Source organism: Rhinolophus sinicus, chromosome 3, assembly GCF_057876585.1.
Source record: "Rhinolophus sinicus isolate RSI-liver-muscle chromosome 3, RSI-T2T, whole genome shotgun sequence".
NCBI classification, from domain to species: Eukaryota; Metazoa; Chordata; class Mammalia; order Chiroptera; family Rhinolophidae; genus Rhinolophus; species Rhinolophus sinicus.
The window spans coordinates 168,958,087-168,974,068 of NC_142503.1; the positions used below are offsets into that span (position 1 = coordinate 168,958,087).

Consider the following 15,982-nt stretch of genomic DNA (forward strand, 5'->3'; position numbering starts at 1 on the left):
TTATACTACAAAAGTCACTTTAAACAAAACAAAAGGATAAGCCACAAGCAGGGAAAATATATTAGCAGGATATATAACAAAGATTCTGTATCTAAAATAAAGAGCTAGTAATCTACTCCCCTGTATGTAATAGAGAAATTCTCAAATATTGGTACAATGTAAAATATAGAAAAGTGTTCACTGCAATATTTTTAATTCTTATAAATAAATGTGCATCAATTAAAATAATGGATAAGTGAATTGTGGTTTACTAAACACTGAAACACTAAGTGATGAATGGGTGGGGAGCATATATGGCGTGAATATACTGGGCAAAGGGGTGATTCCCCTCCCTGACAGGACAGAGCAGCAGGGTGCGAGATTTCATCAGGCTACTTAGAATGCCATGCAGTTAAAAACTTATGAATTGTTTATTTCTGAAAATTTCCATTTAATATTTTTGGACCATGGTTGATCATGGGTAACTGAAACTGGGGAAAACATAACCACAGATAAGGGAGGAGGGCTACTGTACTGTTGCCATTTTTTTTGGTATGTGGGGTATTTTCCTTTATGGAGCGATAAGTGACTGGTGAAGCAGTTGGCAGGCTGAGTCAGAAAAGCAGCAACCACAACTATCAAGGGATTATGAGCCATTCAGCCTTTTGATGAAGGCTTTGCGTTACTAGAGACACTGAGAGACTTTCTGAATCGTCATGAGAAGATAAATATTGCTCGGTGTTATTTTGTAAAAAGTTGTGTCAATTCCAAAGAATTAAAACAGCTCTTTTAATTCCAAAGAATTAAAACAGTTAAGTTGCATATTTACTGAACCGTTTCTCTATCTGTTTGAACTGGTGCTCATCAGAATAAGACACTGAACCCCAAAAGACCCCAGCCATGCTCTCCACTATTTTGCACAGTAGAATTTCCTGAGCCTCTGCACTGAACATTGAAAAGCAAGCACATTGTTACTACTGATAATGTTTCCCTTTTGAGCTAGAACAATCAGCATTTCCTTCTTTTGGTCAGCTATCCTCAGACTGGATTGTTTATCAAATTATTATGGTCCCTTTTTGTCACTTACAATTCACCGTCGGTGATGGAGGTTTAGTAGTAAGTGGCCTTTCTCATAATTAGAAAACATTCTTGTGACGGGATAAAGCTTGAAATTGCTCTTTTTTTTTTTTTAAATGAACAGCTCTTTGTTTGCAAGATTAACTCAATTCCCATTGCCATAACTGGCAACAGAATTGTCAGAGCAGTTTGGTGACTAGATTGAACTTTTCCTACAGGAATCATGTAGCTGTACAGCTGCGGAAATGCAAATTCACTCCCCCGTTGTCGGTTTTCTGACAGCTTTCTCTGGAGAGCAGTTTGAAGAGTGGAGAGCCCTGTTTCTGAGACAGAGAAGTGTTTTCCCACCTGAAGTGCAATTTCACACCTTGTGTTTCTCAGCAGATAAGTGCATAAAATAACACATCAAATCAGAATAGAAAAAGATCAACATAGAAAGAAAACTGCAGGTTGTAATTTGTTTCCTATCTTACAATGCTCTTGGAGAGAACAGTAAATTACAGACATCTGAGTTTACACTTTTAAAAAGTTTGACTGGTTGTTAGGTGGGAAAGTGAGCAGTAAACACTAATCAGCTTTCAGCCTGATTGAACAGAATGTACAGAATGACACAATTTGGGAAACACCTTAAAATTTAGATTTTTCAAAAAAGAATAGAACACATATAAATTAGTGGTAAAAATTGTAGTTAAGAAAAACGTCAAGAAATTGATAAATTAAATGATTTTAATAAAAATATAATTGTCTTAGGAGGTAATATTTTTTTGTAATGACTCATTTAGGAATTTTAGCAAAACTAGTAGACTATGTCATTAATTTGGATATTTTCTTTCCTTTCTATAAATGACTAAACATATAATGCTAGTCACTATTTTACAGCATTCTAGTACAGGGGTTATAAAACAAGGGTTTTAGTTTCATTTTGCCTGTTTGAAAACTTGACACCAGAAGGAAAAAGAAAGTTGAGCCTCCTGGCTAGTCATGAACATTCATTACAAAATTTTAAATATTTTTTTTAATGTCTACCACATGTTAGACCTTGGGCCAGGCACTGGGACACAATGGTAAACAAGTCAACCTCTCTTTCTACCACGGGGGAGCTGACAGTCTTGCAGACAAGTAAACAGGCAATGATAATATTGGGTGATAAGTGCTGAGATGGGCTAACACTTGATTTTGGTGAAGCTCACAGGAGGGTTATCTGAACCAGGGCTGGTGGGGAGGGGAAAGTGATCAGCAAAGATTCCTGGATAAAGTGATGTCCAAACCAAACTAATAAGGACAAGTCATTGAAGGTGAATGTCACTTGGGATATCAGGGCGTGTACCGCTTGTGCAGAAATGAAAGGGTTGGAGGGATGGAGGTAGTTCAGTAGCTGGATTGCCATGTTTAAAGGCATCAGTGGTGTGTCATGAGACTAGATGGTAACAGGGCCTGAGTATGTCGTCTATACCAAGAAATTTGGTTTTATCCTGAGACTAGTGGGAAATACTGAAGGTTTAGTTTTTGCTTATTAGTGAGAGTGACACGAGTAGATATGCATTTTACAAAGATCCTTCTGACTATGTATGGGATTGGGCAATCCAGTGTCTGGAGTTCAGTGAGAAAATGTGCAGTAATGAAGGTGAGAGATGCTGCTGACCCGAGCTGATGGTGCACACTGAGAGTTCAGTGGCGTTGGGGACGGAAAGAAGTGGGTGGATTTGGGAGCTGTTGAGGAGGTAGCGTCAATAAAAGTTGGTGATTGAAGCCAGTCTTATGAAAAATGTAGTCCTGATTTCTGATTTGTATCATTGATGCCGCCATTCACTGTCGCGTCTCCGCGACGAGGGTTGTGGGGAGCGAGGAGGGCAACGCAGGTTTAAGAAAGACAGTAGTCATGAATAGAGTGCAAGGGACCCCAGGCCAAGGGACCCCAGCCTCAAGAACTGAGCCCCGAATCGGGCCTACGGGTAGCTTTTATTAGTTAGGTGGAGAAGTAAAGGAGATAAATCTTGTCAATCTCAAGATCTGTGAATCCCATATATCATAATAGGAAACTGATTCAAGCCAGTCACCCTTGCCTGCAGGCAGCAGAACCCTAAGTCTCAGGATGTATGTACTTCCCCAAGGGATAAAACCTTTATGCTTATGAATAGATGGAGAGCACATCATTGAGTCACTTCCCCTGCAGGATGTGGGAAGGATTGCAGCCACAGAGGCAGAGGCTCTCCTTAGCCCCGGGAAGGTGGGGAGCTGTGCCCACCTCTATGAACCCCGTGGATTCTCCTGTTGGTCCCCATGTGACTCCGCCTGGTTTAAGTAGTCCCCCCCCGCCCCCCCCATGGGGAATCTTACTTGTCATTGGCTGGCCAGACATCTTTCTGGGGCCAAACAGGGAGACATAAGGTGCAAGCACAAAGGTGAAGCAAAGTCCCTGAAAGGATCAGTCTCACAGACTCTCCTTTCTTTAGGGGCAGGTACGAGGAGACAGACAGGTAGGCTGCTGCATGGCAACAATTCACAGAGATGGGGAACACTAGAGCAGCATGTTTTTAAGAGTTGAGTGTGAGATGTGTGTGGGATGTCCATAAGAAGAAATGTACTATTCAGCTGGATCTAGAGCTTGAGAGAGAAGGCTAGGCCAGAGACACAGATTTAGTAGTTATCATTGAAGCCAGATTTGGCAGTTGTCACTGAGTAGATGAGATGGTCCAAAGGATATGTAGAGCATAAGAAGAGAAGAGACTCTTTAACTCAGACATGGAACAGTATTTTCACTATGAAAAGAAAAATACACATAGAGCGAAATGTGTATATTTATCTCATTACATAAACACAAAATGAAGAAGCATGGCATATCCACAAACACTATCACACATATGCCTATGCACGTATCCACTCCTGTCCAGGTAGAGCTTCTAATGACCCTCAGCAAGGGGCCTGATAGTCAGCTGCATGAGACATTATGCATTCAAGGTAATAACCCGTTTCCTTAATAATTCATGTAAGTTGTGTTAGTCCTACAGCAAGTACCAGCCTTACGGATGTCAGTCAGTATGTTAAAAAGGAAAAACAATTTCAGCCCAATGTTTTTTATAAATATTACAGCAAAACAGAAAGCACTGATGTTTTCTCATTTCCACTGTTTTTTTTTTTTTTCTTAGATACATACGGAAAGCTCTTTCTCCTCAATTCTGTGGGTCAAGAGATGTCACGCTGCAAGACGTCCATTCGACGTGGTCAGCCCAATCCTGTCTATAAGGAGACCTTTGTCTTCCAGGTGGCCCTCTTTCAGCTCTCTGATGTCACACTGATGATTTCCGTTTATAACAGGCGTACTATGAAGCGTAAAGAGATGATTGGTTGGATTGCTCTGGGCCAAAACAGTAGTGGGGAGGAGGAACAAGACCACTGGGAGGAAATGAAAGAATCCAAGGGCCAGCAGGTCTGCAGATGGCACACCTTGCTTGAATCCTAGGTTTGCCAACAAGCATTTATACGCTGCATCCTCCTAGGTGGCCCTAGTTGTTGACTACTAACACCAACTTAGCGTATGCTGGCAGGCTTTTTAAAGACAGACTTTCAAATAGGGATTGGATTCCACTAACCCCGAAGACATTTTATGTGTCTGTGGGGGTGGGGGAATCTTTGGGTTTCTCAAAGGTTTGATTTGGATTTAAGTATTACAATTTTTAAAAATCCTATGTGTACATTGAACTATCTGGAAAATTACCGTGGTAAGCAGCGACGACGAGTTGATTTGCGTTAATAGGTTATTGAGTTTTGGTTCAGGCTGTGGAGTAAAGCTTCTGCTCTCTCTGTTTGCTTGAAGAGTAACCTGAGATTGCAAGGAAGCTGTTAAATGTTACTATTTGTAACCACTTATGTGTATGAATCAGAATTTTCTTAATATGGTGCAAAAAACTCCAAAATACAGAAATGAATCAGACGCTGAGGCTCAAAGAAAAATGTAATTGTCCCCTGTAACCCCCTATTTCACATTTTTCTCTTTATCAACCCCCCCATTTATTTACCTATCAAATAAATGTTAAAACTTGCACTTATAAAACAAATTTGTATTCATTAAATACCTCTTTTTATCTCGCTTATATATTGTGGTTTCCTATGAGGTTTGGTTAGATAAATCATTTTGAAGCTACAAAACTACTGTTGAAAGACAACTTGTCTCCTTTTGAATATGTAAGATTTCAAACTTGTAACTTTCAAGGTTTCTATGCTCTTTTTCTCACCTAATAAATTCTTACAGAATGAGAAGAAAACCAAAAAACCTACTTAAGTCATGGATTTATTGATTTTTCTGACTCTAGTGTTTTTCCTTTAGATTACTTTTTCTATATGCAATTATATATTGAGGCATATATTTTGAATGTACGCCTGCATGTAAACCATGTTTTTTTTTTTAATGCAATTTTTTCCATCATTAGAGTATAGTAAATTGTAAACTATGGGTCTTTCATAATGTTGATTTGATTGCCTCTTAGAAATGAACATGTTATAATAACTGTGAATGAAGGAATATTTTCAGCTTGTATGGAATGACACTAAATTTTTCTTGAAACATTTGATGTGCCTATAATTGTCATTTTTCATGGCCTTTGCAGTAACATATATTAGTCCATACTTGCATTCAGGGCACGTGCCATTCAGAACAGTATTGTGTGGTTATGAGCATGAAATTTTACTTCTGACTGACTTTTACATACGTGTGCAGTGCATGTTTATTTATTTTTTTCTGAGCCCTTAATTTGAATTACTTTAAATTGGAAATAATAAAAAAGGGAAAGGAATGTGTGTACATGTAATCCTGTGCAATTGCTCAGTCACTTATTTTTAGCTTTTATGTTTCATTGTTGACTTTTTGCTGTCTGTGGGAAGAGTGATAGCTAGTGATGGATGTATACAGTTAAAAACACATAACTCCTCCTCAGCTCTACACTTTGACAGATTGTAGATGTAGGCTGTAACACTTGAAGAACATATTTATTCCTTACAGCCTGTAATTGTTATCCTGGCAAGACCAGACTAGGGTTATCTGTAGTAGGATAACCCTACTATGATTTCAAGTTCCCACTTTTGACAGAAGTGATTTCATATGGAATAATCAGAATTAGCAAAAAAGATTAATAGCTTAATTTCTTTTTAGGTCATGGGCGTTGCCTATGTAATGCTGTTCAGTTATTGAGAATGAGTAATAAAACGTGCTCCTTTGGGTTTTTAGCCTATCTTTCTTTGGAAGACCTCAAAGTGCTTTTCCAACATTGTATCCATTAACTGCTGAGTGGTCTTTGCAGTGTGGCTGTGTCATCGAGTAGAACTGAGTGCAATTGATTAAGTTGTGGCACAAAGAATTGGCTTCTCACATCCCTTCCTTTCTGTGTGCTTGTGTTCAAAGACAAGTAGAGCTGCCTTGTTATGTTTTCTTTGATGCAGTCACATAAAAGCAGCATTCACTTTAGAATTTACATTTGAAAAAAATCTGCGTATATTGTACAGACAGTCCTGGGTTTCTTCCCCACCCCTCATTTCCCTGCTTTATGTTTTGCTGTGTCCCTTATCTCATGGTACCATGTAATCACCTACACTTCATTTTCTGCTGCCTTGACCCACCCATTTTTAAGGTTTTTTGCTGGTGTCATGAAGATATCTTTGTGTGTTTGATCTGCTTTCCAATAGTCTGCTTATGATTCAGTTACAAGAATGTGTAGCATTTTAAGAGAAGGGATGCCTACAAAGCATTTTTTTATGTTTATGATTTTACTACGTTGGTGCTACTCACCGTGTAAGATGTACGCATATCTTGAATATACAGTAACATTCACCCTAAAACTGACTGTATAAATATAAAATGCTAATGACAAGATACATTAAAATATGAGGCTGAATATTTTTTACATTGATTTGAAATTCTGGTTTAGGAAGATCTTTTGATTTTGTGCACTTAAACTCCCTTATTTTCTTGGCAAAGTCTAGACACAATGCATTTAACATGTTTTTCACTCGAGCATCTACATTTGCTTTTCAAAAGAGTTATGAAAGATAATTAGTTGGTTCTGCAGTAAGAGAAACTGCTTTTACATATTTTATCTAGCTCATAATTAATATCTCACAGGGATTTTTGAAATTGAGGAAGCATCAGTATTTGTTGCATGAGAGGTTCTCTCCACGATTTTTCCTGAAGAAGTGCTTTTTACATAATATTTTGAGAGTAAATGATGCACTAGGTTTATGGAAATGAGCTTTATAATGTGCCTCCTTTCAGGGCATGCGTTTATACTGAATCGAGAAGTGCTGGTTTTACCCATCACGGTGGCTCTTGGGCTCCCTGCTACTCTGTGACTATTGTTGAGTTTTTGAATGGGCCATTCAGCGGCCGCTGACCACCTGCTCTTACTCTGTTTCCTTCACTGGCTCCCAGTGTGATGCGCAGTTGTTTCGGTCCCTGTTTTTGCTGATGTTGCATAACTGTGAAGGGAGGTCTTGCCTTCCTAACAGAAAAAGTACTTTTAAATGCCTTTAAATGTCTTATACTCAGCATTCCACCTGCACAAAATTTGAGGAAGATTCCTCACCATGATTTCAAAGGGAAAAGAGAGTATGGTGCTGTATCATCATTTACTACAGGCACTGTTAACTCTGTTCCTCCTTCAAAGACAATAACTGATTGACCTCAAACACTGATATTCTCTGGAGTGCTAGGTGCTACCCGTGGGCTCACACAATATTTTACCGGTTGTTGACACCTCTTGGTCAGTAACTGTGCTTTATGTCAGGCTGTACTAGAGGGTCTTGTCTGAGAATCAAACTCTTTTCTTTTCAAGTAAAGTGTTATTTAAGTTGAAATTACCATCAAGTTAAGGGAAAGTCATCCGATTGCCAATGAATTGATTACGTTAATGGTTCAGTGTGGTCATTGAATTGTGAGTTTCCCCAAACCCTGGCTATCCTTTTGCAGCAGATGACTTAGTACATGAAGATCAGATAAGCGAGTAGGAAAGGATTATTTGTAGGTGACACAAAATCACATGGAGGCATATTCTGTAATGATAAAGAAACAGGACTAGAAAGCACACGTGGTATTGTCTCCTCTTACCTTTGAGGAAACCGGCTAAAGAACATTCCATTTTATTTAATCCACAACAAAAGCAAATGATAGATAATCTTGAAATGGCAAAGTATTTTTGTTGTCTTAAAAAAATCATTCATTTTTTCCAAAGAAAAAAGTGAAGCAAACTATAAAAAACAAATCATACAGCATGTGTATGGAAGAATTAAAGAATAAATAAGCATGCATCCTCCAGCATATATTCAAGAAGAGAAAACTAATAATCCAAAAGACAATTCAGGCTAACTAGTTATCGTTTTTTCACAACTTGTGGAATTCTTGCAAACACTTAAAGATGGGGGAAATGAAGCTGGTCCAACACAGCTGAGAGAAGTTGGCACAGGCTGTAGTGTTAGCCTGGGTTCAGATGGAACTCTGCTAACTGTGTGGCCTTAAGAAAATGACTTATTCAGCCTGTATCTCTGTTTCCTCAACTGGAAAATGGAAATAACACCTACCTCATAAGGCATTTTAAAAGTCTTTAATGAAATAACAGCATAGAGCCTGCCATACTATGAGCATTCAGTATTTCCCCCTCACAATCATGCTTTAAAACAGAGAAAAAAAGGTATTTAAGATTTGTTTTGTTTTTAGTGAAAATAATTGTAACATTAGAGGGAAAAACTGCATATAGCTGATAGATTAGGGAAATCTATCCTGATAGATTAGAGATAAGCCAAAATCAGTTTCCAGATACCTTAAAAAGGATAGGTTCATGGAGCTAAATGTGAATGAATTAAAAATGAACTGAAAATGTGTTCGTTGGATTTCCTTGGGTCTAGCACCATGTTCTTTAGGCTAGCACGGGACGACTTCACATCTTTTTGGTGGGCTGTAACTACACATGGAAGCGTTAAACATCATCATAAAACCAGCAGTGTTTACCAACATACAATTCTTTAATTAGTCTAATCACATGCCATAAAAAGTAGAGTCTCTTGTTACAGTTTATTGGGAAAAGGTAAAATATATTGACTGAGCTTATTGGAGAAAGTGGGTAGGAAGCCTGGGACTTACAGTGGCCCTTGGTTACATTGGGAAATCGCCAACGGCAGTCACAGAATCATCATCTTTGAAAGTCTTTTAAAATAGGAACATCTGCATGAGCTGTGCATTCTGTCTAAAGGAGAATGGGAGTGCACCCAGGAAGATAGCCTTTATAAAGCTCCTTCTAAAGCCTAATATTTTATGTGTAGTCTCCAAGCAGAATCAACAATAACAACACTCTAGGCCTGTCCACTTCCCCTTTGGACCTTTTTCTACGTTGATTTTTCTCTGTATCACACCAGGTTTTCTCTGGGGAGTTGCTTCCGGGTTTTGGTTAGGTGACTGCAGATGCCTGCAGGCTCCAGGTGAGTCCCCGCCGCTAGGGGGCATTGACTCTGTTACCCTTGGGACACAAAGCAGATCCAAGACACACAGACAAGAGTCAGTTATATTTGTGGCCACTGTGGAACTTGTGAAACAGCTGGTGACTTTACAGAACACAGAGGCTGTCATGGAGGTCTGTGGACCTCTGAGAATGAAACCACCCCTAAATGTGGTCCCGGCTCTCTGTTGCCCCCTGACGCTGCCGTACGGTGTCTCCATGGCGCTTTTTACTTCATATCAATGTTACCAGTTCCACGTGGAGGACGTGAGAAGGCTGCCTTCCGATTAGTATCACCACATTTATGCATTCTTTTTGTTTACTTCATTTCCCCTTGAAGTATCTGCTTGCTGATTTTTCTTTCATGTAGAGCATACTCATTCAAAAGACATTAAGTATGTTATATCCCGGAGCCTGGGCATGGGGCTGGAGAATAGCAGATGAGTGAAACAGTTTGAGTTCAACAATCGTTTTCGTTTCTAAATATTCCCTTTTTACAAACTAGATCCTGATAGGAACTTCAGGCAAACAATAAGCTCTTTTCTTATTCTTTAATTTTTGGCTCAATGTGCTTCTTCTCCCCTCACCTCCATGGAAAGGGAAAGGATTTAGAAAATGTGGAAGTTATTACTGTGCCTCTGGTTATGAAGCATGCTGTTTTGGTCAGTCTCTGCTTCCCTGCAAAATAAGTGGATATGTTTTGCATCTGAAGGTAGCAATGTAGCATTCCATTCTGGTAATGAAATGAATTATACCATGCAATATAAGTTGTTTAGTATTTGTTTACTTTTATAGTGGAATATTGGGTGCCCTTTGCAAGGCAGTAAGTTAGGCCCTAGAATGCTAGGTTTGTACAAACAAATGTGACACAGTTCTTGTAAGCTCTGTGTTTTAAAAGTTGAAAGGCATTTTACTTTTTGAAAGAGTGACTGGAGCCCGTAGCTGCCAGATAAAGGGGTGACAGGGTGAACAAAGAGCCTGCTTACTTCTCTGTGTCTTTTTATTAAAGCTTGTCTCGGATATTACATACTAAGCACATTTGGGGCATCCCAATGACATGGGTAAAGCTAACGTTGAGAGTGTCCCGATCTTGGCAGATGGACCAATAATGGTTTTCTAGTCTCAAATAATTTTAGACCTGTGAGAATCTAACTGTTAATGCTTTCAATTTTATAACAAGAGACAAATATAGGAGTTTTTCCAATGGATTTATTACTTGTAATTCTTAACATCATAAAAACTTATCTCAAATAGCTACTAAACATGTCTCAATCATGTAAGTTAAGTCAGAATCCTTAATGTCCTAAAAATTCTTACTGAAGACAGTTTTATATTGTTGCCTACTTCATGGCCCATAATAAAAAAGTTCACATCTCTTATTTGATGAAAACTTTGATGTTTGGGAAAAGATATCAGAAGGCTCCCAATAAAAACTCTGATTGGTGAGAAGCATGTACACTAAAAGAATGATTTTTTTGTATGTTATTCTCTATAATGTATTCCCATTTTAGGGCCACATGTCTCTCTTAAGAGTTTCTTTGTCAAGTTCCTTATAGTTGGCACCTTGAACAAAGCTTACTAATTTTGCCACATTTCCCTATGACCCATAATAATCTTTATTAATTCACAGCTACACCAAATTATAATGCAGTCTTTTATTATGCCACCATACTAATGCAGCTACAAATTAAATTTTATTGTGAAATGCAAAGCCTTTTCCAGAACTTTAAATTTTAATTTTATTGCAGATTTTAAGTTTGTGAATAAGAAGTTAGTATTTGCATACTTTATTGTGACTGAGAAATTTATGTAATAATGTTTATTGGAATAGGATTTGACCTAAGATTTTCAGGAAAAAGCATGATGATCTTTGTGATCTATTTTTTCATTAGTGAACTTAATTAATTTTGAGCAATTTCAGGTTCACAGCAAAATTGAGTGGAAAGTATAGACAGTTTCTGTACACCCCCTGCTCCCACTCTTGTACACCCTCCTCCACTGACAACATCCCATACCAGGATGGGTGCATTTGTTCCTGTCTATGAACCTACATGGACACATCATTTCAACCAAAGTCCATATTTTACACTACGTTTCAATCTTGATGATTCACTACCCTAAAAATCTTCTGTGCTCTGCCTATTCATCCCTCCCCCCTAACCCTTGGCAACCACTGATCTTTTTACTGTTTCCATAGTTTTGCCTTTTCCAGAATGTCATATAGTTGGAATCATATAGTATGTAGTTTTTTTCAGATTGGCTTCTTTTACTTAGTGATATGCATTTAAGTTTCCTACATGTCTTTTCATGGCTTGACAGCTCATTTCTTTTAAACACCGAATAATAATAATATCCTATTGTCTGGATGTATCAGTTTGTTTATTATCTGTTTTATTTGTAGTTCTGTGAGAATCTAACTGTTAATGTAGTTCTAATTGCTATGGTACATTTTGTTAATGTGCATGTTCTCAAGAAAAATAGATGAATTCATTTATTTGATTCCTCAAATAAAATATAGCAACTTCCAATCTGGAATCAATTTCACCTAAATGATTGTTTTACACTTGAGGAGAAGACTCATGAAAAACATCGCAATTTCATCATTTTTGTTAACTTATCCAAGCCTTTTCCCCCTCCATTGGAATCTAAACAGAGAAAGCTCTGAAGACTATGAGTATGTGATATCCAAATTTAGTGACTCTGTAGTGTTTTCTGTTGTTGAGCAATGATTTAAATATACATTGATAAAAAGTGCTAATTATATTATTACTGATTCATGATAGAAAACCACCTTCTGTTAGTAGTTTATATGATTTTACCACTGCTGCCAAGAGAAAGGAAGCTTTGTGATTGTGCCGTGTCATAGTTCTACTAACTAAAAGTGATATATAAGCACCTGGATTATAATACAGCAGCTCTGAATTCTGCATGACAGGATGACTCATGGTAATGGATAGGCTGAATGAGCAAGTGGATCGATGTTGCAGTGATAACACTGATGATCACACTGGATGAATGGGGAAGCCTGACTGACAATCAGTATCTGGTGAACATTTGACATTATTTTTTGTGTCCTGACTGCCCTTGACTTTGTAGTTGAAGCAATTTGTAGAAGCTGGTGTTATTACAGAGATGATAGTGTTGTTGTAGAAAAAAATATTGGATTAGATTAAAAGTAATGAGGCCTGTGTCCCAGTATCAAATCCTTCCCTAATGAGCTCTCAAGTGAATGTCAAGTCACAAGTTCTCCAAGCCTTCATTTTGACATCTGTCAGATGGAAATAGTAATACTTATTTTACTTATTTTCACCAGGTTGTTGTAAGAGTAAGATTCATTCATTCTTTCATTAATATAACAAACATTCTGAGTACCCACTGTGTAGCATGACAAGGTAATAGATAGAAAAACACTTTGAAGAATTAAAAGTTTTTGAAGACTGTGAGACATTAGTTTTATTTTAAGGTTAAATCAATTCTTTATGTTGATGTATCAAAGTCATTGACACTTTTAGATCTCTGCCAATCATCAAGCTATATTCACAGAATGTTAGTAATTTGCCTAAAAGTTACAATTGGAATAGTCTTTAGCCATTCTGCCTCTGAGAAGATAAAGTATTAGGTTCTAATTCTTTTGTTCAGACACCCTGACCGCAGAACAAATTGAAAATCCATCTTTTCAGGAGGCTTGCCAATCTTTGAGTTGAATACAGAACTTTCTTCTTTAGAACAATTTAACTTTGAGTACAGGGAAAGTATTAAACAGAATACCATTTTTTTCCCATAAAATGGGATTTGGATACAATATTTGGAAAGATGCTTCCTCCACCAAAAATATGTCCTTCAATCTACCTTATTATTTTTCTTTTGAAAAATCAGGCTTCTCCATCTCTTCCCTCCCAAGTGACTTTCCTCACCCACATAACCATTTTCCCCCAAATACCATTTATTATCTTTCAGAAAAAAACTAAAGATTAAAAAAAAAAAACTTATTTTGAGGGTACATCCAAGATTTCATAGCAATATTTTGTGTTCACAGTACAAGATAAATCTGACTCTCGATTTTTTTGGTCTTCGTGTAGCATCCGAAACAGTTGTTCACATTCACACACTTATGTTTCACCATATGCATACTGTGTGCAACTGTGTTGTTTTAAAATATTTTACTGGTTTTCCGTTATATCTCAACTTTTGATGGGTGTCCTTGAAGAACTTGCATTAAAAATGTAAATGAGAATGTTTCACTCATTTTGAACACACGCATATGTAACTATTTTGGGAGACTTGATCCTACACGGGGCACATACTTCTCAGCAAGGAGTGTCCTCTACTCACATCTGAATGCTGGAGGTGTATTAATATTGTAAACCTGTACCTCTTCTATTCTATGTTTACTTTAATGAATTATTTATATGTACTAGACTGTTCTGAGTTTTTGGTGGTTGTGAATGGTGGTCAATAATTTTGTGGATTTCACTTAGTTTAGTATGAAATCTAATCACACAGTTTAGTATGAAATCCGCTCTTCCTTTAGATTCCTAAGTCAATAGAAAGCATTCCTGGGCAAATTCATTGTTCAAGGCTAGAATGAGTTGTAAGGTAGGCGCTGCCCTAAACTTCTCCCATTGCTTCATGGGTATTTTCAGGCCGTGGCTGTCGTCAAATTTCCTCTTCCAAAGTTTTCCAGCAGAGAATTCCTGGGTGATCCAGAGATTCAAGGAAGAATAAAGTATTTCCTCTTCCAAAGTTTTCCAGCAGAGAATTCCTGTGTGATCCAGAGATTCAAGGAAGAATAAAGTATTTTCTCTTCCAAAGGGTTGAACTCTAATTTTAGAAACTTCTGAAAATCTTCAGAACATTCCACGTGGGTGTCCTTGTGTTTCTCACAGTATGACTTATTGACTTATGGTGTCTGCTGCTTAAGAAGCGTGAATGTATCTCTAGCTGTTACCAGAACAAACAGCTATAGAATGTAATGATCCACCCCATTTCTAAAATTACTTATGTCTGTGAATAATTAGTGTAAAGGCTTGGAAAAACTTTTAATTGTTAAACGTAAAAACTAGAGTACCTCTCAACATTTTGTAATGTTCAAGATTTCATAGCAATGGTTTTAGTGTATTACTGTTGCACTAGGTCTTGTGTTTTAACTGGGCAAGTCAGTGAAATATTTAATGATGATACTTATGTTTTAGGATCACCTTTTGAAAATATATTAGAAAAAATAAAATTGTTTACCTGTGATAAAGAGTAAGTTCGTGATTAGAAGAATTATATTGTTTTTCTTATACAAATAATGCTTAAGGCAGATGTTCAGTCTCACTGTGATGTTGGAAACATATTTTATGCAGCCTAAAAACTATTTCTGTATTAGATATTTAAATGCATGAGGATAAATTCTAATTGCTTTTTGTTTAAAACAGAAACATAGAAGAAGCATTAGCCTCAGTTTGTACAAAATGTCTGCTGCAACTGAACTCATGATAGTTCAAAACTGAGAATCATTTCCAATTTTGTAAAACTGCTGCTACTGGTTTTATCAATAAAGTTTAAGCAGATGGCTTATATGTATACGTGTGAAAATTTTTTATGTTAAAAAAAGATACGGTTTTGCCGCATCAACATGCAAATTTTATGGGCCTGAATGATATTGCTTATTTTAGTATATACAAAAACCATTAACTCCAAAACCATACCAACTGCAGACATATATATTAGAACTACAAGCAGTACATTTATGATCCATGTAATTTATTTTGGTATCAGGGTGCTATAGGCTTTATGTGGAACACGTATACAAACCAATGTATATCAATTCAGATGCTAGTTTAAAGTGTTGAATTTAAATTAAGAATATTAGGTAAGTGAGGAGGTACATTAATGTAAAGATCACCTGAAGTAACTAAATTGCATCTGAAGTTTTCTGAGAAGGCAAAACGTAGGTATTCTTTTACAATGTGTAGGTAATGGCTCATCAGAGAGGTTATTGTCCAGAGTCCTCTCCTCTCTAAATATACACCCTGTTTTAGTAACTTTACGAGGCTCAGATGCAACAATCTAGAAGTAGAAGGAGCAGGGCAATTATGATCAGACACCCCCCAGAGTAGTAAAAGCATGGCTGATGACCCCAAAACAAAAAAGGAAATAGAAAATAAAACTCTATAGATGTTTCAGAAAAAATCTGTTTTGTTTTTAACCATTTTTGCACGCGGTATTAGTTAATTAATGCTACCTATTATAATAAGCAACCCTAAATGTCAGTAAGTTAGCATAAGAATGGTTTATTTCTCACTAATCTAAGATGTTTGTCCATGCAACTTCTTTCTTAGCAGCATCTCGGGGATTGAGGGCCATCTCAGAGTCCTTAAGGAATCTGAAGGAATATTTTGCCCTGAAAATAGAGGAGGAAGAAAAGGTAGGACAATCAAATGTTTGTTTAAGGGTCCAGAGCAGTC

General features: G+C 37.2%; 1 protein-coding gene across 5 annotated transcripts in view; it reads left to right on the top strand.

The window, feature by feature from the left end:
* The window catches only part of SYT16 (synaptotagmin 16), a 227,862-nt gene extending 212,772 nt beyond the window's left edge, over positions 1–15,090 (top strand). For all 5 annotated transcript variants that reach the window (XM_074327395.2, XM_074327396.2, XM_074327397.2 and 2 more), the window contains one exon: positions 4,203–15,090. In XM_074327395.2, the coding sequence (XP_074183496.1) occupies positions 4,203–4,516 (314 nt within the window). In that variant the 3' untranslated portion in view covers positions 4,517–15,090. The remainder of the gene's footprint in view (positions 1–4,202) is intronic.
* Positions 15,091–15,982: the final 892 nt, after the last annotated feature.